Here is a 21,755-nt window from a genome sequence, read left to right as displayed (position 1 = left end):
AAACATATCAAATAGCTTTTTAATTATTTTAAAAACTAGTGCAAGTTAAAATCTTAGATAGGATCACAGTTGAACTGTCATTTTCATACAAAGGTCTATCCACATATACCGATCCGACCTACCATGGATAGCTTATATCGACAGATAGCTAATACAATCCGTGAATATAAGCAATTGGTAATTAGCCATCTTTTATCAAGATGTCTATCTCACATGGTCAAAAATGGATTGAGATAGATAGGTTATAGGGTTTGGGCCTAGGTCGCCCTCACCAGTAGTTTCAAATATGTATTCTAAAAAAGGGTGGGTAAATAAAAAAGTAAATGTATAACTCATTTTAATCACAATGATTTAGAAATATCTATATATAATACATTATATTACACGTAAATAATACAGTTATATGACGCAAGTGCAACATTATTCGCGTATATTTACAATTTTTACATTATGTACTTTTCACATAATTCGAATGCATAACACAAGTTCTATAAACGCCAAAAAATACCAAATTATTTTCACTAGCCAAAAGTAGTAAACATAGACTAAAGGTAAGATAGGAATGATAAAAAATCAACATATAACACGGAGATATATAACTTTAAATATATACTGCATACTGCAGCTTTTATCAAACCTACTTTTATTACACCAATGATTAGATCTTTGGTAAATTCAAACTCGGCTCTATACTGAGCCGATAGATCTAATAGTAATACAATATTAAATTAATATATGTTAAAAATCATATTCTCACTACAATCTAGATTTCCTCTTCCATTTTTTTTTAATTTAAGAGATCCTGTGAGACGCTTATAAATTATAAAATAACGAAAAAAAAGTTGTGTGATTTCGTAGTTTTGTTATTGAGAAGTTATTTACGCCAATAAATTAAAATAATTAAGCCTTTAATCTAGTTCTTAAAAGTTTTTTTTTCGTTAAACTGATTGTAAAGGCTTACATACAAAAGCAAATATATAAATATGTACCCCAAGTTTGCTGATCGCTTTTGTAAGATACAATAAAATTAAAGCTATATATATATACATACATAAATGATGTAAGATCTCATATACAGATGTGTACATGATACAGGAGATACAGGAGGTAAATAGAGCGATGTAAATAACAGTTTGAATTGACAACAAAAATAAACCTAAAATGAGGGTACATTTATATCTCTTAATGGAAGTATAATGAGGGTATATTTGTATTTTTCCTACCTACACTTAACTATTTCTCCTAACTACTCAAAAGACAATATTTTGGATTTTTCCTAATTTGGTAAATATTCAAACATCAATAAAATACATTGGTACTGAAAAGTAACTTGATTTGCTTTAGATTTCAGGTCTCGTAGATGATGGAGAAAAAACTAAAACTCCACCTCCATGGTTATCTTACGCTCAGCAACATACCTGTCATAATTGCTACGAGTAATGCGTTAATAGACAACTCATTTTATATAATGACATTTAGACTTTGCTGGAATTAAAGGAAGTTTGATATCAAAAATTAATATTAGCTTCGGAGAATGCGTAACGCAATGACTACCGTCACTAGACTACCGTCATTAGACTTACAGTCAATCAACCTTTTAAAACGGCTTAAAAAAATAAATGTTATCAATTGGATATTTATTATTTAGTGTATATTGTTTAATTTTTATTGATGTTTGAGTTCTCTCGTTTATTTCTTCCTGGTGGCTAGTTGATGCTTAAGATGCTCTATGGTTTCGTGTTGGGCGGCGAGCTGGTCGTTCAGGGCCGCCAAGTGCTCGGTCAACAGCGACATCTGTTGTTCGTAATTGTGAGACGTAGACTGGAGCTCTTCTTCCTAAAAAAAAGTACTCACCAATTTTTACCAACCAAGTAAACCGTATTAACAATAAATACTAGCTAATAGAAAAGTAAAGAAAATTTTGAAAATTTTTAAGCGCTCTAGGGGCGCATTTAGAACCAACGGAAGCACGGACGTTCGTATACGCGTCGTCAGATCGATACTAACGAAAACATGACGAAACTACAGAGTAAAGGAATCGGGTTTTAAGCATATTCGTGGTTCAGTTGTTAGGTTTTAACTGTACATTCTAAGTTTTGCATCTGAAGAACTTAGATGCGACTAAGTAAATTTAAAATTACATAGACCCGCTTCAGCGGACCCACGCGTTACGTAAAAGCAAATATACAAAAACATGTAATAGGAAAGTGTATGGACTTTGAGACTCAATCCGTAACTAAATAATGAACCTAATAATTGACAATCCAATCAACTTGGAAGAAATTGTGATTCCTTGGTGGAATTTTTAATATACTAAACTCAGAATACAAATAAAAAACATACCAGTCGACTAATAGTATTGTGTTTGTCCTGTATCGTGTTATTATCGGCTTCCTTTTCGCGGTCCAACTCTTCGAAGCGATGTCGCAAATTTTCACACTGGACATAATTTTATTATTAATATTATTTTATACAAAGTAAATAAATAGAAATCCACTAACACCAAAGTAAACCTTTGTTACCTTGGTTACAGTTTTTTATAAAAATATTCAATTCAAGTTTTGTACTGAAGGTTATTGAAATAAATAGCTTGCTCCCGGGAACATAGTCGTAAAGCACAATTACAACGGTTTTAATGTTTTCTAATTTTTGACATCCTTAGGTTATGTACTACAACTGTATTATTTAATTATTACGTTCTAGACATTCGTCAAAATTACCGCCGTAATATGTCGTTACTGGGTCGTCCGTAATTATGTTTTAACAGTAAAACGATCCTAAAACCCTTTTGTTCTTCAATCTAATTAGATAAATTACTGAAGTGTACATTTAGTTATATTTTAAGTTTTTATTTAGACTAGACACACTACAATGTTTAAATCGTCAAATAGCAATTAAATTATCTATTTTAACATAATATATTTGTGTTATTATACATATATGTGTGTATGAAATGTACTTAGTATCTTAGTAATAATAGCACCTCCTTTTATTTTTTCTCAAAAAAAAAAAGATTTCCTGGGGCAACCGAAATATCAATGCAATTGCAGATCATTACTTTAAACTAAGACTGTTTGTTTGTCTAAAATAAAAACCAAAATGAACTAACCTCTTTAGCATAACACTCAATATTGCTTAGCAGTTCATCTCTCTCAGCATTAAGCGCTGTGATCTTTTTCCGGAAGTAGGCCGTCAACCTCTCCTCACGCTGCTCAATCTCCTCGTTAAGCAAAAATGGAACGTGAAGACTTCCAAGCAGACCCGTGACACGACCTTCACCGTCTTAAAAAATAATATAGTAGGTATTTTCTTTATTCGAAATTATTTATATTAATTATTTGACGTTTTGAATCGTTTATACAGTAATTTACAGACATCCAGTTCACAGATAATTGTCATAGTAACCATACGAAGTCGTAAACGAAAGCAAACGACTCAGTGCAAAACGATACGCGCGTATTGAAAACAACTTCGTCTGAGCAGACTTCTGTCTACTTTAAATCATTTCACCAACTGTATGGCGTTAATTATTTATAAAGTAGGTTTATCACAACATCAGAATACAAAAAGATTTTGAAACCGTTATACAGATTACTTTCAATAAAACTTTTCATACAGTCAAATAGTAGGTAGAACATATCTAGCTTTGAAAGAAAACGAATCAGACTCTGAAATGTATCTTTCAGGACCAACCAGTTACAGGACTTGCGCGTTAACTGCTTTAATACAAACAATAAAAAACCTTTACAGAAAAATACTGTGTTCCCCCATAGATGTTACTACTCTAATTCTCTCATCCCATAAGTCCCTACTCCACTTCTTTACCACCCGTTACTGTCCAACCCATTTCCTTTTATTTTTTAATCTAGTATTGTATGTATGTTACAGGTATCATTTAAGCCTGCCATTGCTATTAACAAATAAACTTACCAACAGAAGTCTGGTTGAAGGCATTAAAATCTCCAGAGTCGTGGGCGTCAGCGCGTCGCCTCTGAGCGGCTGATACGTGCTTACTGATTTCCAGCTTCAAGCTGTCATTCTCCATCTCCAGTAGGCCATACTCCATACGAAGCTTTTGGGTTTCCTTTGTAAATTTGATAAATATAATTGTAAATGTGCATATACAATAAAAATATGTTTGTGCCCTTCAGAGTAAAATCCCCAAGACTGAATGGAGTGTACTATAAGTCTTTGATTAATGATTAGAAAGAAAAAGTATTAAATTTTATTACAACATTTGTTACACTGTCTATGGTGTAGAACTCTAAAATCTTGCCTGACATAGAGAAAATATAATATTTTTATACTCTTAAAAATAGACTTCATTAATAATAATAATAATATTTCATTCATTAAACTTTAATCAAAGAATTTGATCATGTTCACTTTCAAACTGAATTGTAAATTTACATTTACTACCAGTTCCCAAGTTAAGGGCGTAGAGCAGGCAAGGAGAACTGACAAGAAATTTTCCGCCACTCTTTTAAATCGCTATGTTTTGAGTCATACAAATTGTTTGAACTGGAGCAATTCAATCCCAAGAATTAGGATCATTTAAGTATTTGTCACATTAATAAAAAGCTTTATTGATTAATTTACTTTTAACAAGGGCTTTGAATTTATTTACTTAGTGGTAATTCTCTAATTTTGCTTAGGAGTTTGTTTTAAAAACTAATACAATTTCCAAATAAGGAGTGGTTTCTGCAGCCTGGTTGGTTGTACACTCAAATTAGTTCTATCGCATATTATACTGGTGAAAGTCACCATTTGTTATAAAATCATTTACATTTTTTTGTACATACAACAAGGCTTCAAGAATATTGACCAGATAGTGTCATAATATTTAGTTCCTTAAACATACAATTTATTTAAATACTTATTTTTATATTTCATCATAAAGTAAGGATAAATCATAATCATATTGAATGTTTCTGGTCTATTAGGAATCAGACTGAATGGTTTATCCCATGGGTTTAAATTACCTTTAAAAAATTTAGATGCCATGTTTAATGATAACTATTCTTTCTTATCATACATACCATAAAAGTTCTTAGTTCTTTTTTTGTGATATCAAATTTAATTTCTTGGTGGGATTAGATATATTTATTTCTACATATAGGTAAAACTTACCAGTTCCAAATTATGTAACTTGTTGCCAAGTTGCTCAGTAATATTTAAGTCATCAACAGAACTAAGAGCATCCTCACTACCAATCTGTAAGTGATTTGTCTTCTACATATATGTATTATAATAAAATATAAGGCGAGTTCAGTTTATACAGAGCTATTTGAAAAGTTAAAAGATGTAAATTTTGAAAAATTTAATTTTAAGATTTTAAAGTAAATATACATTCATTCAAACATATATAGGAATATATGTTTGAATGAATGAATAAAAATAAATTAAAAAGTGAAAAATCTATAATTTAGAGACACTAAATAAATCATCTAAGAATGATGAAATATATTATATTTCATTAATGCACTTTGTAATTTCACTAAAACATATTTAAAATTAAAAATGTTGTTCTCTTAAAAATACATAATGAAGATTCTTACCAAACTGCCACCTTCAGATAAAAAGTCACCATTGCAGCTGGCCAAACTTCCAGCTTGGACTTTGGCTGTCCCTCCAAGCTTGTCCTTGTGGGCTTCCTCCAAAGCAAATTGTAGATCTTGATTCTTGTTCTTTAACTTAGCTATTTCACACTTATACCTACTCTCACATTCACTCATATGACGATTGCAATCTTCTATTGACGCTTTTAATTGAGATATTTCAAATGTTTTATCAGATAGCTGGAAATAAATACTTTTAGTCAATACTATATAATGAAGCAATTTTTAATGCCATTCATATATGGAAAAAAATTGTACCTGTGATGCATACTGAGCATTTTCAATAATTTTCTTTTGGAGCTCTTCCTGGAATAAACCTGCATCTAATTGTGCAGAACTGCTATTATTTACTAATTTATCATCTTTGCTTTTCATTTTTTTTGTTGTTTTACTCTGTAATAAAAATGTGCTGAGCTAGAAAATCTTGTTTATTTAGTTAGTTTGTTCAGTTATATAGTAAAGATGGCTTAGAGTCATAGTAAAATCTATTTTCGAATTTTGCAAATCCAGTGTACTTGTTCTCAGAATTCGAATTTTCCATTGATCCTTTCTTCAATATTAGTTATTTTACCTGTTTTTGTTCAATTTCATCTTGTAGAACGGATACTCGTCGTGTTAGTTGCTGATTCCTAAAAGAAAGTGAATCTATCTCTAATTCCCCTTTACGCAACGATTTCTCTTTCTCTTTCAATACTTCTCGCAATTCATTTGCCTTAGCCTGTTCATCTAATACACCTTTTTTCAACACCTTAACATGAACTCGCAACTGTGAAGAAAACAAATAAACAGCTTATATTTTCATGACACTGCTATATTCACTGCATAGTATTAAAATCATTTTAACCTTTGAATATTCTGCAGCTAATTTTTGATATTTAGCCTGGATATCACCAGAAGGCAAACCTTCCATGTCTGTATTTTATTTATTCATCACAAATTGAAATTATTATGAACTATAATATCACGTAGTGTGTTTTTAGAATTAGCTTATTATCGGAAAATACACAATAATATTGACTTGATTAATGAAAAAGTTTCATGAACACCCACTTTCTGAAATAACCAATGTCAATGTTGATATTTGATTAAAATTAAAATATCAATTGTCAACACACCGCAGGCAAAATAATTTATTTATTTTTAATGTCTAAGCACTTGTATATTGCCAAATGCCACCTAGACCAACTCATGGCTAGCTTATACTAGATCACTAGATTTTAAATATTAAAGCATTTTTTATATAAACGATAAAGTTTTTTTATATTACAACAATGTCTATAAAATAAGATGTCAGATACTGGTAAAAATGTTTTAAGATATAAAATTTGTTTAAAAAAGGAGATAAAGCATGTCCTATCCTTATAATCTGTTATTTGTTACTAATCTATTCTAGTTGATAGCTGACATAACCTTCATTGTATATCAATATAGTATTGTAAATAATAAATATCTGTGAACTTATTTTTAAATAGCAACATTTTCTCTGTTGATGTGTCGTGAAATTGGTGATTGTCCGATCAAAAATATCAATATTTAGAATTTCGTGAAAGAAATGCATTAAAAATAAATGTAATAAGTACATATTTGGGCCAATATTTACACGTAATCATTTTAAAATAGAGACATGGATAACAGGTAAGGTTCTGACATTGCAAATAGATTTGTAGCGCAACTTAGTCAGAACAAAGTAAATTGTGATGGAAATCTGTAAATTTTCCGCAGGAACATGGATTCGAGCAGCTCTACCTATACAAATATTTCAAATGAACACCTTAAGATTATTATCCACATTGATGTAGACTGTTTTTATGCTCAAGTAGAGATGTTGCGGAAACCAGAGTTGCTTTCACAACCCCTCGGAATTCAACAGAAGAACATCGTCGTAACCAGTAATTATGAGGCCCGACAATATGGTATTAAAAAATGTATGCTCGTTAGTGAAGCACTGAAAGCATGTCCTAATTTAAAATTAGTAAATGGCGAAGACTTACATGATTACAGAGCTGCTTCAAACAAAATATTTTCACTTTTACAAAACTGGAAAAGCCCTGTAGAAAAATTAGGAATGGATGAATACTTTATTGACGTCACAAATTTGGTTCAAGAAAAAATCAAAAGTACAAATTGTAGTAATCTTACATGCACCGGCCACTTGTACAGTGAACCTCAATTGGATTGTCCCTGTGGTTGTTACACAAGACTGAAAATAGCATCACAAATAGCTAGTGAAATACGACAAAAAATATTGGATGAATTAGGTTTTACTACTAGTGCAGGTATTGCACACAACAAACTACTTGCCAAACTTATATGTCCTTTACACAAGCCAAATGATCAGACAGTGCTGTGTGCTGAGCATGCTTCTGACTTCATGGCCACACTTCAAAGTGTCCGTAATATCCCAAGTATTGGGTCCAAGACTACTGAAACTCTCATTTCACAAAACATAATCTCAGTTAGTGATTTACAGCAAGTGTCACTTGATGTTTTAAAAAAACATTTCAGTAGTGACATGGCAGTTAGATTAAAAAACTTGAGTTTTGGAGATGATAATACTCCAGTTAAACAAACAGGCAGGCCACAGAGCATAGGTTTAGAAGATAGCTTTAAAACTGTCAGTGTAAGAAGTGAAGTTGAAGAAAAGTTTACAGCACTATTACAAAGGCTGTTAATATTGGTTCGGGAAGATGGTCGCATTCCAGTTTCATTGAGAGTAACTTTAAGGAAAAAAGATGTAAAAAGGCTGAGCAGTCATAGAGAATCAAGGCAGTGTCAAATCTCACCATCCATTTTTACCATAACCAGTGGAATAGTAACTGTGACTGAAGCAGGGCAACAGAAACTGTTGACTATAATTATGAGATTATTTACTAAACTTATAGACTTATCAAAACCATTCCATTTGACATTAGTTGGCTTGGCATTTACAAAGTTTCAAGAACGAATGACTGGACGAAGTTCTATTGTTAATTATCTTATGAATGATTTGTCTGTTCAGTCTGTTCTAAATATACAGAATGACTGTGAAACTTCTGCTTCTTTCATGGACTATTCAGCAGTTTCACCTAGTAGTAGTACCACAACAGATCTCTCAGACGCTGAAGTAGAGCCATCTCCTAAAAAACCTAAAAAGGTAAACTGGATAGCAAAAAGAAGATGTCTATCAAAAGAAGATGTTGCTTCACCAAGTAAACTCAAAGTAGGGGAACTGAGGTTGAATTCAAAAGAACTCGAAAAGGTTTCTGAATTAAGACTGAACTCCAGGGACCGTTCTGTAACACCCAGAGCAAGCCCTGCAAAAGATAATTTGTCTGATACATCAGATACAATGAAAGATATAGCAGAAGGTGGTAATTGTGAGGAATGTCCCAGTTATGTTGATAAGGAGGTATTTAATGCACTGCCAGATGACATGCAACAAGAACTTAAGTCTATGTGGAAAAATCCCTCCAATTCCGAGCTGCCTAGAGCAAGTGCTAGAAACATGAATAAGTCAAAGCCAAACTCAATCTTGAAGTACTTTGTTCCACAAAAATAGTATAATAATTTGCCTTGTAATTTAAGTGATAAGTGATGGTTTCTATTTTTTCAATCATAAAATTTATTATTCTGATCAAAATACATGTTTATGTTACTTAAAGATTATTTTTATTTCATACATTACAATAAAATCCAAAGCTAACTGGCCATAATCATTTATTTTCTATATTTTTTACAGCTTCCAATGTCATAGAAGTTAATTCTGATAACTTGTGCACATTATTTAAATTTATGTTTAGTGAATGTGCTAATTTACTATAGCACACAACATCAACATTCAATTGTAATCTAATTTTATCACCATCTGTTATTCCAGCAGTTTCACTGTTTTGTTGTGATGATAATTCTCTGATTTGTTTCAGTCTTCTTAGTGATTCTTCTGTCTTTTGAACAGATGTAAGAACATCTTCTACAAATTTACAATATCTGGAATGACATATTTTGTTTTAATATAAAATAAAAGTTATAACTTATAGTAATGCAGAGTACTTACGATTCTGTCATTGTGTTAAATAATGATTCAAAAATTTCAACCAAAAATGCATTATCCAGTCTTTTTTCAGAGTCTTCTCTAAAATCCTTAATTGTCTTAATAATTACATCAATATAACTGCAAGGCTTTGTAGGTACACTTCTATTAGTTTTACGGTATAGCCGGGGTATATCACTTACTTGTTTCAACTGCATATTTAAATGATTAAATAATTCTTTAACTATACATGCTTTAATTATTGCTTTATTCTCATGAATAAGGTCTTCAGAGGTCAATATACTTTGCTTTATTAACATTTTAACCTTTTGGTTTGATACTTTGCTCTGTACATTCTGTATAAAGCTTGGCAACTTGTGTAGTAAAGTAAGAGTATCAACATATATATTTAAACAAGCTGTTATAAGGCTTTTATTAACAGTCATTATATCCACATCCCTTGGTCTCTAAAAGAAATTGTTCCTTTTTAATACATGTTTTAATATAGAATAATTGTCTGAAATTCATGCAACTCAATAAGTTTGTAGCAATATTAAATAAATTATTGACAGATCTTACTTGTGTACAGTATGATTTTATCCAAGAACAATATCTTGATAAAAGTTGTAGAGATAACTTCCAAAACTTATGGGATAAAGCTTCAATAAAGATGCCTTCTGACCAACAGTCTTGTAATGCCTTCCAACATTTGGATGTTTCTTCTAGCACAAATTCACCCTTGCTTTGTTGCACTGGATTAAATTTCAAACTTGCTTCAAAACCACCTAAAATTACAGATAGTCTGTTTTATGAAATCATTTCCAGTTATTGTAACAGTAAATTTACATATACAATATAGAGCCTATACCTGCAATTTCTTGAAAACGTATTTGAAAGTAAACCGGGAGGTTCCACCTTCGCTGAAAACTTTTATACTCTGCTGTAGAGTGTAATAATTTAACAGTTTCATTGCAATGACAATATGTTTCAAGTTTCTGGATAAAACTCATACTTTCCATGTAACGCCTATAAAATAACTGAGGATTTCCAGGGGCAAAAATAGATGCAAGATTGACTTCTAAACGGTGTTCAATTTCGCACCAAAAACAGTTTACTAAAAACCTAAATTTTTGCATTTGAAAAGTTAACTTGGGATGTTGAGTTACTTTTAATAGCAACATTAGTTTTGTGTCTAGTAAAGAGAATATTCTTTCAAATATCCCTTTGAGGCCCTCTTCACTTCTTTGTAATGAGGGCTCACTAATGATTTCTTGTAATAATGGGGCTACGGCCTGCTTTCTCATTAACATTTCTGTTTCAGTAATCCTATCTAATGATGTTAAAATCATCAGTGTTTTCAGTAAGTTGTCTTCATTTCTATCATTCCAAAATTGAAAGATCAGATCATTTAATATCTGAATTAACTTGCCTCCAACTTCGTTGTATTGCTTTTTATGTTGTGGTTTTGTTACACTGTCACATTTTCCTATTGAAAATTTTAACTGATTATACTCCATAGCTGCTCTATCAGCTAAGATTATCTGTTCCTGTCGGGTCTTGTCTGTAATATCTTGTAGTATGTAATCTAGAGAATTCAGGCAATTAATTGTTTGACTGTAAAACTTTAGAAGTTGTTTCTTTTTAATAAGAGCATGTCTTTTGTTTAACCACAATGACAATTCATGCATAGCATCTTCTATAGATTTTTTTAAGTCCTTGAATAAAATGATCATTAAATGATACATGAATATTTCATGAAAGAATAAGGATAGACAGTCCTACTTACCTCTACTTCCTCATGTAATTGACCTAATGGAGCTTGAATTTTAATGATTGTTTTATCAAAACCAATTAATGTAGCACATAGATTAACGAAGTTGGCATAATCCTTGTTTATAAGCTCTATCATCGCCAGTCGTAATACTTTTAGGTACACGCCCAAATCATCACGCATAGTTTCTAAGGAGGCTACATCTTGATGTTCAGCTAAGAATTTATCCACAGAAAAGTTAGTCTGTAATATAAAAACACAATATACAATACAATATATTCAAAGAATGAACGCTGAAGCCGATAATACTGATTAGGATAAAAAGTACCTTGACGAAATCATTTCGGTCAAAACACAATCCTCGCGGAGCTGGCGGTAGAGTAAACTCTATTATATCTCTCTCCATATCTTTATCTTTACGTATATTGCAATTAAGGCACCATTATTTAATAGGAACGGATAAAATGTTTACTTAAAATCGTCCCTGCACTCGGCAATTTGTAATCATCTTGACAGCACTGACGTAGGCTTGACACATCATCCGACTTAAACACAGTAATGCCAACTCCTACAGAATGTTTCCCCTAGAATAAGCATTAAATATCTAAATATTCATCTGTCATCAAAACCCCTGTATTTTTCTTGTAGGTACTTGGTTTAAGAGGTGCTATTAAATATTCTTTAAAATATATTCAAGTGGTATAAAAATGCCTTCGATTTTGGAGTTAATACAAAATACCAAAATGCTGTAATCAGCATTTTGGTATTTTAGTGATATTAAAATTTATAGTTTTAAAATCACTAAAATCAGTTTTTCTTCTGCCATTGATAAATTTGGGGAGATAACCTAGGGAGAGAGAGATAAGGTTGACATCACTTTAAACATCACTCAACCATATTATATACTTTTTTAGGGAGAGTGAAATCTCGAATCAATACTAAAAATATGTTATTCACCTAGAAACCAAAAAAAAATCTAATGACACCGCCAGCACCATCCCTCGTTGCGAGAGTGTCTTCTCTTAAATTTGTTTTCGTAGCCTTGCAACGGCGTTGATGGTATACCGTACGCGCTGGTAGCAGAATTCAGTATCGGCCAAGTAGTCCGGACCTGCGAACAGCTTGCCTGCTTCATTTAATAAAACAATTGGCCTATAGGGCGCTGGCGACTCGGTTCCTTACTTTAATTAGATTTTTTCCGTTTTTCAGCTACCCGAGAAGTTGAGGTATTGGAAAATATGGGTTAACATCTCCAGAAATCGCTCTTCCAGCCTGTTGTTAAGAGTGCGTACATAGATATTCCCGTGGTAACCATCTGCTCCAGATATATATTTTTGTTAGTAGTTAGTTCCCCGGGCATCTCTCCTTCGCGAGCTATAAGCCAGGATCAACGTAGAGATTATCTTATCTAGGAACACAATCTCTAGGGTGGTAGTGAGACCTTACTCATCACTAGCCTATGTGTCCAAGGGGTTAGCTACAAAGAAAAAGATTTCCCCACATTTTCACTTTACTCTTCACTCTCCCATCTTTATTTGAAGCGCCTCCAGAAAGTTTCAAAGCTTGCTTTCAATTCGAGGAGTTCACGTCGCATCCGAAATAAACATCTGAGCGAGTACGTCTGTGTTCTTTGATCGACTAAGCGACGGATTTGAGGGCTTGGGCAAATGTACCTTTCAGATGTTTGTACTTAGCCGTTGCTGGTGTTGTTGCGGAACCTGTTTTACTAGACTCGGTCAATGAAGAGAATCTGCTTCTCAGCTTGAGCCGCCTTTTTAGTTTTCTATGCCCCTAACTAGGCAGCCCTGGCAGGCACCAAGCCCATGTATGCTCTATTATTCGATTTGCGGTCTCTACTTCTTCTTGCTGTAGAAACTTTTAGTGAAACCAAACAGACGACTAGCTGTTAGTACTCCATCTTCGCCACTGCTGGTTGGAGTTCTCCTGCTAGGAAATGGAGGACGTGTACAGACCTATACTCGCGCTGAGCGTAGAGGCCGTGGAGTAATCTGAGAACCTCTCAGCGTCGGACGTCGGCGCGTTAACTGGTCGGTCGTCAAACGCGTCCCTGCTCCTTGGAAATACAGGACACCGGCTAATACATGAAGTGCGCTACGAACAACCCTGTCACTTCTTTCAAATCTGTGATATCCGGGTTTTATTGTAAGTTTTAGAGATTTTGATTCTAATATTTAAAAGTTAATTTGTTTTTTTTGTGTGTTTTATAAGGATAAACCAAAATATTTAACCTATTTCAATGAACCAATAATGTACTTTATTAAAGAAACTATGTACTTATATTTAATTGGATAATTTGTAATGTGATTAAATGTATAAGTATTGTTTTGTTCTTGTCTGATTAGCAGGTAAGTACTTTAGTTATAAAATATGTGGAATTGAAAACGTGTAATCAGCCATAACTTAAATTGCCTTATTAACCTAATTGAACATAGTTATGAAAATGTAATCTAACAATAATATCTACTTAAGTACCCTATTGGTTTTGTAACTAAGAATTTAAACACACGTATATTTTATATAAAACTTAAAATCTAAGTCTACGACGTCTTTTTCCTACACATAAAATGACAAAACTTACAAATTTATTTATAAACAGAGCCCAGCACGTTATGAAATATCTAGGCGTTTGGGTTCCAAATGAAAGCGACACAATTTATCAAAAGTCATATAAAATATTTATGCTTTTTTTACAATACACATTCTTGTTATTTCAAATGATTTTTGTGGTTCAGACTTGGGGTGATTTGGAGGCAGTAGCTGATGCTGTTTACTTATTGTTCACTCAGGCTAGTTTATGCTGTAAAATCGCAGTTTTTCATATAAATATTGAACGCGTAAGAGAATTATGTCAGCAAATGAACAACGAAGTGTTTCAGCCTACGAACCTCGTACAGGAACGGTAAAATTAAGTATTATAATATTTCATTATTTTAATGTGATTATTATTAACGATGCTTTTAAATGGAATAGAAAATGTGGACTTTCGAACAACGTGTTGATATTTTCCATAAACAATAAACACGTCTAATTGTAGAAAGTACAGTAATATTTTTTTCTTAAATAAATTCATAGAAAAAATGAATATTCGTGTGGGTGACTAGATTATAACTAGTTATTTTTATTATATATATATATAGCTTCTTTTAGAATACTTCAAATACGGGCAAAGAGTATAAAGCGACTGCTACTGTGTTTTATTGTAGCGGCAGAGATGATTTGTTTGGCGTGGGGTGTGGCGGCACTCCCATTTTTTGATAATGGAGCAAGAAAATTTCCTTTTGTCATGTGGTAAGATCCCATGGTTGAAAGATTTTGGGTAGGTTTTTTAATTCTTGCGTCCTTACTGAGAAATCATGGAATATTGCGTTCTAGCCTACTGAAAGGATATTTAACATAGAAAGCGTGCAATACTTGGTTCTAATAAGAGCAAGACACTTTGTTTTTGCAGCACTTCTGACTAACGTATACTAACACTCGTTCAAATGGTTTTATCCATTTTATTCTTTTCACTAGGCCCGTGGTGTCAAGAAGTTGAATAGCCTCGACATTCACGTAACGGAATAATAAAATTTTTTTAGGAATTTTTTCATTACTCAGTGACACAGACGGCTGAAGACTTCAGTTGTAAAATTATAATTCGCAATTGTTTTACTCGTAATTAAAAAAGTAGCTATAGAAATACCTTTCATCATTTTTCATCTCAGGATGCCGGTGAACTCTGATTCTAGTCCACAATATGTAATCGGGTTCTTGTTTCAAGAATTAACAATTTCCACCAGTGCGATGATGTACTACGGAGTCGACAGTGTTGCATTTTCAATGGTAATATTTGCGTGCGCGCAGATGGAGATCATTATGGAAAAGATTTTAAGTGTGAGTTAGATTTTACTAGGTTAATAACATGCACTTCATATGGCTCATGGATCCTAGGTTGATTTTGGTGGATTGATAATATCTTAGAATGGAAGAAATATTAACATAAATATGATTACGAGATCTCGCTCGATGCAACTAATTTACTTCATTTCGAAATTCGCCAGATTTAATTTATTCTTTAAGAATTTTATAATATATAATTTATTTTAGTTTAATTTCGCTACAATAAATATTTGTAGATTGAGTCCCGCACTGACGCAGTTTTAGAAAATGATGCATCTTTGACAGACCATTACTATAATGGAAACAGAATTTTAATAGAATGCGTGAAACACTATCAAGCAATTATAACGTAAGTGAAGATATCTTACTGAATATATTACAGTATAGAATGTGATAGTCTACCTTTCAAATAATATTCTTTATGGTATTCAAAATCATGAACGTAACTACCCATGTACTTAAGCGAAATTTGCTAAACATGCGTAGTGGGTACGTTCAAATGATAAAATATTTAAAGGCGACGACACATTGTCTGCCCTGAAGACTGATAATTCTTTCCTAGCTATTCACATTTCAATATCAGAATCATTTTTTTTCCTACTCTAACTATGCGAATTTTAAATTTTTGGTACGCAAGTACAAATTTAAATTATGGTTATTTAGCATACACTATATCACATTATAAGTGCGAGCGCGTAGTGTCAAGCAAATTAGACTAAAATCTGTATACTACTGTATAGATTAATAAAAAATATATTTGCCTATTGATAGTTATGTTCACGATTATTTTAAGGTGTCTTATGATTTTCAGGTTCAAAGAGCTAGTCGAGAAAACGTTTCACATTTATATGTTCTTTCAATTGACCGGCACTGTTGGTATCATAGTGATGAGTGCGTTTCGCATTTTGGTAGTAAGTCCTACATTTGTATTACTGGAATACTTTTAAACATTCATATAAATATAAAATGCTGTACTTTAATTTATATGAGGATCTATGCGGCCTAGTTAATAATGTTTTAACGAAGCCTTATAGATTGAATGTTCAATTATTCTGTATATTTACGCTTTTTATAATTTCTGTCTCAGTATTATTAAGAATTTTAATCATGTCTATAAATTTCCAGTTGGAAAATGAAAGCTTTCAATTTATTTCAACCGTAACATATGTCATTGTTATGGTTAGTCAGATATATCTTTGCTGTTGGTGTGGACATGAACTTACTGCCACGGTAAGTGATGCGAGAGCACTTCGTAGATTAAGAACGTAAATCGTTACGGTTCGATGCTTGGTCGATCAGAATTTAATTATGTATAATGAATATAATAATAAATAATAAATTTGATGTAAAGATCCCTTCCCGATTCAATTTAGCGGTGTTGATTATACGAGTATTTTGAAATTCCTAAAAAAAAAAAAAAAAATAATAAATATAAATAATATAAATGTATAAAACTCAGTATTAAAATTTCAATATTCGTACTCGAAAACTCAATTCTGAGGAAGGGTTTTATAGAGAGAAAATTGGAAAAAATTTAACATAATTTTTTTTCTTTAATTTAGTACTTAGGTTTATTTCCGGCAAAGAGAATATATTCTTTGGGGTAGCATAGCAGAACTATCCAAATATTTAAATGTTACTACTTAAGGCAGGGTAAATAAAAAAATTAATGACAAAACGAAGTGCGAGGGCGTAGATATTAATGAAACGCGTAATATACTTCATATTGATATTAACAGTTAACATTTTCATCCTTAAACTTTATGTTATTTTGTAGAATGAAGAGCTACACAGAATCCTATATATGAGTCTATGGTATGAGCAGGATGTGAAGTTTCAGCGTGCTCTATGCTTCATGATGGCTCGAATACAACGGCCTTTGGTCCTTCGAGCCGGGCACTATATCAGTTTGTCGCGACAAACATTTGTTGCTGTAAGAAAAATTGTTTATATAAATTTACTAACAAATATTGTGTAATTACACAAGATTTTATTGAAATGCTCGTATTCCATACGTAATACCTTTTAATTTCCAAATTGATCATTAGATTGGTATTATTTGTTGTTTGCTATAATTATTACTAAAAAATAGATCAGTGGCGCTACAACCTTTTTGGAACTGGGCCTCAGATTTCCTATCTCTCTCATGATCATTGTCAATCTAATAATAATAGGCAAGGTGGAAGCCGCCGACTTTTTGGGTAGGGCAAGCCGATCACGATGTTTTCCTTCACCATTCGAGTCAATGTTAAACAAACTTTATAATTTGATTTCAGATACTTCGCATGTCGTACTCTTACATCGCAGTTCTAAATCAAACCATGTAATTAAAGAATTATGAATATTGTAGTGTGGATTCAGAAATTACATATAATTATTAAAGTTTTACCTAAAATTGGCAGTCTATGAGTTTGTAAACAAAACCCATTAGGTAGTTGTTTTGAAATGTGCTAATTGCTTCATACAGCATGTTTTTAATTTCTGTTATTATCGTTGTCACAAATGACGAACTAGTAAAATGCATACCTATATAAGTGTTTATTAATATAAAAGAAACATCTTTTTTATTAATAAACACTGATAAGAGGGTTCATCGGCTAGATATACGAAAACTTATAGCAGCAGTTCGGCGATCAATCAAATATAGAAATTTTATAAAGTAGAAGGCTAAAATTATCAAAAAATATTTTTTTTTATAGAACAGGGGGCAAACGGGCTCACCTGATATTAAGTGATATCGCCGCCCATGGACATTCAATGCCAGAGAGCTAGCGAGTGCGTTGCCGGCCTGTTAAGAAATGGAACGCTCTCTTCTTGAAGGACCCTAAGTAGAATTGGTTCGGAAATACTTTAGTGGGCAGTTGGTTCCACAAAGTGGTGGTGCGCGGCAAAAACTGCCTTGAGAAACGTACAGCGAAACGGATTATTAAACTATCTTCTGTAACTGTAAACACATCCTGTTTATGCGCCCATTAAAGTTGCCGATTCAAAGTTTGCCAACAACATTGGAGGTCTGACTGTATAAAAACGTGTAAGCCTAGTGATTTATAATTTTAGAAAATGATAAATAACACTGACATGTTCTTAGGTCGGCCACGATTTATTTTACATTATCTGGGAATTTGGCTACCACCAGAAGAATATAAAACTCTGCGCAATATTTACAAGTTCCTTGTTATGCTCACTCAGTTTTCTTTTATTTTCTTGGAATTTATATACATAGCTGTCGTGTGGGGTAATATAGATGAAGTTTCTGAAGCTTCATACTTACTCTTCACCCAGGCGTCGGTTTGTTATAAAACAACAGTTTTTATGATGAATAAAAATAATTTAAAAAAACTTATCAGTTTCATGGAGGTGGGCATATTTGCACCGCAAACTGTAGGACATAAAAAGTAAGTTATTTTTTTTGCCGCTGTTGTTATTTGTAACTTTTTACGTTTTTATTTTCACTTCCCATAAAAATAGAAATAACTTGTTTTTCTTTAGTTTTTACAATTAAATTAAGAATTGTCATCATTATTGTGTCTTAAAAAAAATTCTTTTTTTTTTAAAAATTTAAAGAATATTGTCGGCACAAGCTAGAAAAATACGAAATCTTAGTGGAGTATTCTTGACAAGTGCCATCACAACATGCACGCTGTGGGCTGTAATGCCTCTATTTGATACCGCTGAAACAAGATTCTTTCCGTTTAAAATTTGGTAAGTACCACGAATAGATAATAGTAAATTGTAATTAAAATACTTTAATGACGTGTTTCCTTAGATAACTTTATATATCTTCTTTTAACAAGTAATATAAGGCAGCAAAATGATATTCTAACCAAACTCAATAATTAAAACAATAATTGTATTAAAATACTACGATCAGAAAATAAAATACGATTAGAAACACTTCTTATCCACAGGATGCCGATAAATACAGAAAAATCACCTCATTATGAAATCGGATACTTGTACCAAGTAATAAGTATTTATATTAGTGCGTTGTTGTTTTGTGCAGTGGATAGCAGCACCCTTTCAATGATCATGTTTGGGTGTGCGGAGCTTGAGATAATTATTGATAAAATACAAAAGGTATAGTGATTGATTAGTTAGTTAAACGATCATTAAAAGTTGACAAAGCTTTGTGTGCCTTTAGACCAATAATTTTAGGTAATTGTAGTTTAACATTGTAACACACACATTGTAACAAATTGTAAAATCCGGAGCCGATGTATGCCTTTTTTGATTACTTAACCAATTTAAGTTATTAACGAAAACCTTACCTTTAACATAATCAGTCTTGAATCAAATTAGATATCAAAAATTTTTGCATTGCGGGATCGGTCATCGGCCTGGATAAATATCATTGATTAAGTTTACGGTATTCAATCAACACTCACTAAAATAATGGATAAAGCCGTGTATTGTTGTCTTAGTTAAGAGTTACCGTAATACTCTTAATTTTTAAGAATAATGTTCTATAAATAATATGAAATAATAATATCATTAGTTATTAGATACTTATTATCTGAATAGAGTACAATTGTATTCTGAATAGTGAATAGGTAATTTATATTGATTTAATATAATGTTTCTTGTAGATTCGTGATATACCAATCTCGAGAATAAATAAATCGGATTGCAGAAAAAGACTTACAGAGAACAATAAAATGTTTATGGAATGTGTTCGACACCATCAGTGTGTAGTTAAGTAAGAATCTGACACGTAGTGGATAACTCTAATTTTTATTGATATTATTATTATTGAGATTATTATTTTATTGATCAAGTTACATTTATTTGTACGCATAAATACAATTATAATAATAATTAAAAAGAGACAGATGTCGAACGCTGCGGAACGCAGAGGCCGATTGTGCCTCTTTGTCGCTCGTTCCGCACTTAATTATTTTAATTTAATCGTCTTTCAGATTTATCGAATTAGTGGAAGACACGTACCACGCTAACATTTTCTTCCAGCTAAGTGGAAGTGTGGGAATTATCTGCATTATCGGATTAAGAATTGTTATAGTAAGTTTTATTAAATCATCATAGTAAGACGAAAGAATTTCGAGAGAATTTCCACATAAACTTATTTAAAGTAAACCGATTAATTGCGATTAATAAAGTGTAATTTGTATGCTACTATTTCTCTGAATTCTTGTAGCTCTCCTAATGGCACATGAGGTAGTTCCAATTCTGAATTTCGTTCATAATGTGGTTTTAAATATGCCGCCTAAAAACAATTATTACCAACTGTTTCGCTTGGAATCGCAGGACATTCCGAATAGCGGACGAGCGTTAAGTAAGCCACGGCTAAATTCAATGGTCGTACTTAGCTACAATGACATTTGCAATTTTTGCTTTTCAGACTGAACCAAGTAGCGTACAATTTTATTCGATGCTAAATTACATGTTAACAATTTTATCACAGTTATTCTTGTATTGTTGGTGTGGCAACGAACTGACTTCTATGGTATGTTTTACTATTAACAATTAATTTTGAGGATCCAACATTTTACACAATATCTCACATGTTCTCGCGTTTACTAAACAGAGCGCACAATAACTCATCCAAAAAGTAAAAACCCGTCAACTCGCAGATATATTTGTCTATTTTATTGATTATTCTTTGAATAATCGCATAAACGCCAGTCATGCATGATCAACTGCCTGGACTATGGTCAAAGCCACTTCGTTCATGAGGGTCACCTCTGCAACGAAAACCGAGAGAAATTGTTGGGCTATTGTTGTTGGCCATAATAAATTTAACTTAGGGTTGTATCTAACTTTTTCTATGTTCGATGCCACCAACAAGCTGTGCCTATGCGATTCGAATCACAACGATGACGTCATACCCTGAAACACGCTAAAGAAGTTATTACAGCCGCTAAGTTCTTCGGGCCGGATAGTCAGTGGTTAGACTGGTCGATTCTGCCAAAAGGCTACAGGAACAGTACACCATCCTTCCTAGCAAGCACAGTATATATTCTATTATGCTATTCTAACGAAGCTTTTACAGAGTCAAAATCTACGCGAATATCTATATTTGTGTCCATGGTACAAGCAGAATATCAAATTCCGTCGCTCGCTGATTATCGCAATGGAGAGGATGAAGAGGCCTATCATATTCAAAGCCGGCCGTTACATACCTCTTTCACGACCTACTTTCGTATCTGTGAGTATACTATTAAAATAACATTGCTTAATAATCATTAATATGAACTGATTACACAGCGATAAATTAACTTTCAAACAAATTACAAAACCTGGGAGCATTTTCTCGACAAAACGACATTTTGACTTATATCTAGATTCCATAGAAATATACTACTAGTACTTATACAATGTTTTGTTTTTCAGATTTTGCGTTCGTCATACTCTTATTTCGCCGTTTTAAATCAGACAAAGAATTAATTGTTACGAAGCAATAAATAAGGATAGAACTTAACATTAAAATACTAAATAACAT

General features: G+C 32.4%; 5 protein-coding genes across 5 annotated transcripts; 3 read left to right on the top strand and 2 right to left on the bottom strand.

Annotated features, from left to right (window-relative positions):
• Positions 1 to 324: 324 nt before the first annotated feature.
• LOC110991998 (protein phosphatase 1 regulatory subunit 21) lies at positions 325 to 6,704 on the bottom strand. Its single transcript, XM_022257614.2, has 9 exons — positions 6,463 to 6,704; positions 6,190 to 6,384; positions 5,877 to 6,011; positions 5,559 to 5,798; positions 5,131 to 5,214; positions 3,931 to 4,084; positions 3,110 to 3,282; positions 2,344 to 2,439; positions 325 to 1,836 (listed from the first exon to the last, which is right to left on the bottom strand). The coding sequence occupies exons 1-9, from the start codon at positions 6,526 to 6,528 to the stop codon at positions 1,690 to 1,692; spliced, it is 1,290 nt and encodes a 429-aa protein (XP_022113306.2). The 5' UTR covers positions 6,529 to 6,704; the 3' UTR covers positions 325 to 1,689.
• A 382-nt stretch (positions 6,705 to 7,086) lies between these two features.
• On the top strand, positions 7,087 to 9,305 carry LOC110992014 (DNA polymerase iota). The gene is made up of 2 exons (XM_022257642.2): positions 7,087 to 7,253; positions 7,341 to 9,305. Exons 1-2 carry the CDS (start codon positions 7,243 to 7,245, stop codon positions 9,154 to 9,156), a joined length of 1,827 nt encoding a protein of 608 aa, XP_022113334.2. The 5' UTR covers positions 7,087 to 7,242; the 3' UTR covers positions 9,157 to 9,305.
• LOC110991991 (conserved oligomeric Golgi complex subunit 2) lies at positions 9,298 to 11,947 on the bottom strand. The gene is made up of 6 exons (XM_022257606.2): positions 11,727 to 11,947; positions 11,414 to 11,641; positions 10,496 to 11,342; positions 10,207 to 10,412; positions 9,652 to 10,094; positions 9,298 to 9,584 (listed from the first exon to the last, which is right to left on the bottom strand). The coding sequence occupies exons 1-6, from the start codon at positions 11,802 to 11,804 to the stop codon at positions 9,311 to 9,313; spliced, it is 2,076 nt and encodes a 691-aa protein (XP_022113298.2). The 5' UTR covers positions 11,805 to 11,947; the 3' UTR covers positions 9,298 to 9,310.
• A 2,036-nt stretch (positions 11,948 to 13,983) lies between these two features.
• LOC110991987 (odorant receptor Or1-like) lies at positions 13,984 to 17,648 on the top strand. Its single transcript, XM_045628260.1, has 8 exons — positions 13,984 to 14,318; positions 14,567 to 14,707; positions 15,124 to 15,292; positions 15,535 to 15,647; positions 16,110 to 16,209; positions 16,424 to 16,528; positions 17,076 to 17,231; positions 17,575 to 17,648. The coding sequence occupies exons 1-8, from the start codon at positions 13,984 to 13,986 to the stop codon at positions 17,623 to 17,625; spliced, it is 1,170 nt and encodes a 389-aa protein (XP_045484216.1). The 3' UTR covers positions 17,626 to 17,648.
• A 728-nt stretch (positions 17,649 to 18,376) lies between these two features.
• LOC123689189 (odorant receptor 49b-like) lies at positions 18,377 to 20,458 on the top strand. Its single transcript, XM_045628262.1, has 5 exons — positions 18,377 to 18,693; positions 18,863 to 19,000; positions 19,207 to 19,375; positions 19,885 to 19,994; positions 20,215 to 20,458. The coding sequence occupies exons 1-5, from the start codon at positions 18,377 to 18,379 to the stop codon at positions 20,336 to 20,338; spliced, it is 858 nt and encodes a 285-aa protein (XP_045484218.1). The 3' UTR covers positions 20,339 to 20,458.
• Positions 20,459 to 21,755: the final 1,297 nt, after the last annotated feature.

This window comes from Pieris rapae, chromosome 1 (genome assembly GCF_905147795.1).
Source record: "Pieris rapae chromosome 1, ilPieRapa1.1, whole genome shotgun sequence".
NCBI classification, from domain to species: domain Eukaryota; kingdom Metazoa; phylum Arthropoda; class Insecta; order Lepidoptera; family Pieridae; genus Pieris; species Pieris rapae.
Note: the sequence above shows the minus strand (reverse complement) of the source record. Positions and strands in the feature narration are given on the sequence as shown.

Bases quoted from the DNA above. Each gene is read 5' to 3' on its own strand.
- LOC123689189 (XM_045628262.1), top strand. From the start codon at position 18,377: ATGTTCTTAGGTCGGCCACGATTTATTTTACATTATCTGGGAATTTGG. The intron at 18,694-18,862 runs GTAAGTTATTTT...AAAAATTTAAAG, and splicing joins CAAACTGTAGGACATAAAAA to AATATTGTCGGCACAAGCTA. The intron at 19,376-19,884 runs GTATAGTGATTG...TGTTTCTTGTAG, and splicing joins TTATTGATAAAATACAAAAG to ATTCGTGATATACCAATCTC.
- LOC110991998 (XM_022257614.2), bottom strand. From the start codon at position 6,528: ATGGAAGGTTTGCCTTCTGGTGATATCCAGGCTAAATATCAAAAATTA. The intron at 2,440-3,109 runs GTTAGTTCATTT...AATTATGTCCAG, and splicing joins TTGAGTGTTATGCTAAAGAG to TGTGAAAATTTGCGACATCG. The intron at 1,837-2,343 runs GTATGTTTTTTA...ACTTTTTTTTAG, and splicing joins ACAATACTATTAGTCGACTG to GAAGAAGAGCTCCAGTCTAC.
- LOC110991987 (XM_045628260.1), top strand. From the start codon at position 13,984: ATGACAAAACTTACAAATTTATTTATAAACAGAGCCCAGCACGTTATG. The intron at 14,319-14,566 runs GTAAAATTAAGT...AGCTTCTTTTAG, and splicing joins ACGAACCTCGTACAGGAACG to AATACTTCAAATACGGGCAA. The intron at 17,232-17,574 runs GTAAGAAAAATT...ATTTGATTTCAG, and splicing joins CGCGACAAACATTTGTTGCT to ATACTTCGCATGTCGTACTC.
- LOC110991991 (XM_022257606.2), bottom strand. From the start codon at position 11,804: ATGGAGAGAGATATAATAGAGTTTACTCTACCGCCAGCTCCGCGAGGA. The intron at 11,642-11,726 runs GTACTTTTTATC...TTTATATTACAG, and splicing joins ACCGAAATGATTTCGTCAAG to ACTAACTTTTCTGTGGATAA. The intron at 10,095-10,206 runs GTAAGATCTGTC...AATTTCTTTTAG, and splicing joins TAAAATCATACTGTACACAA to AGACCAAGGGATGTGGATAT.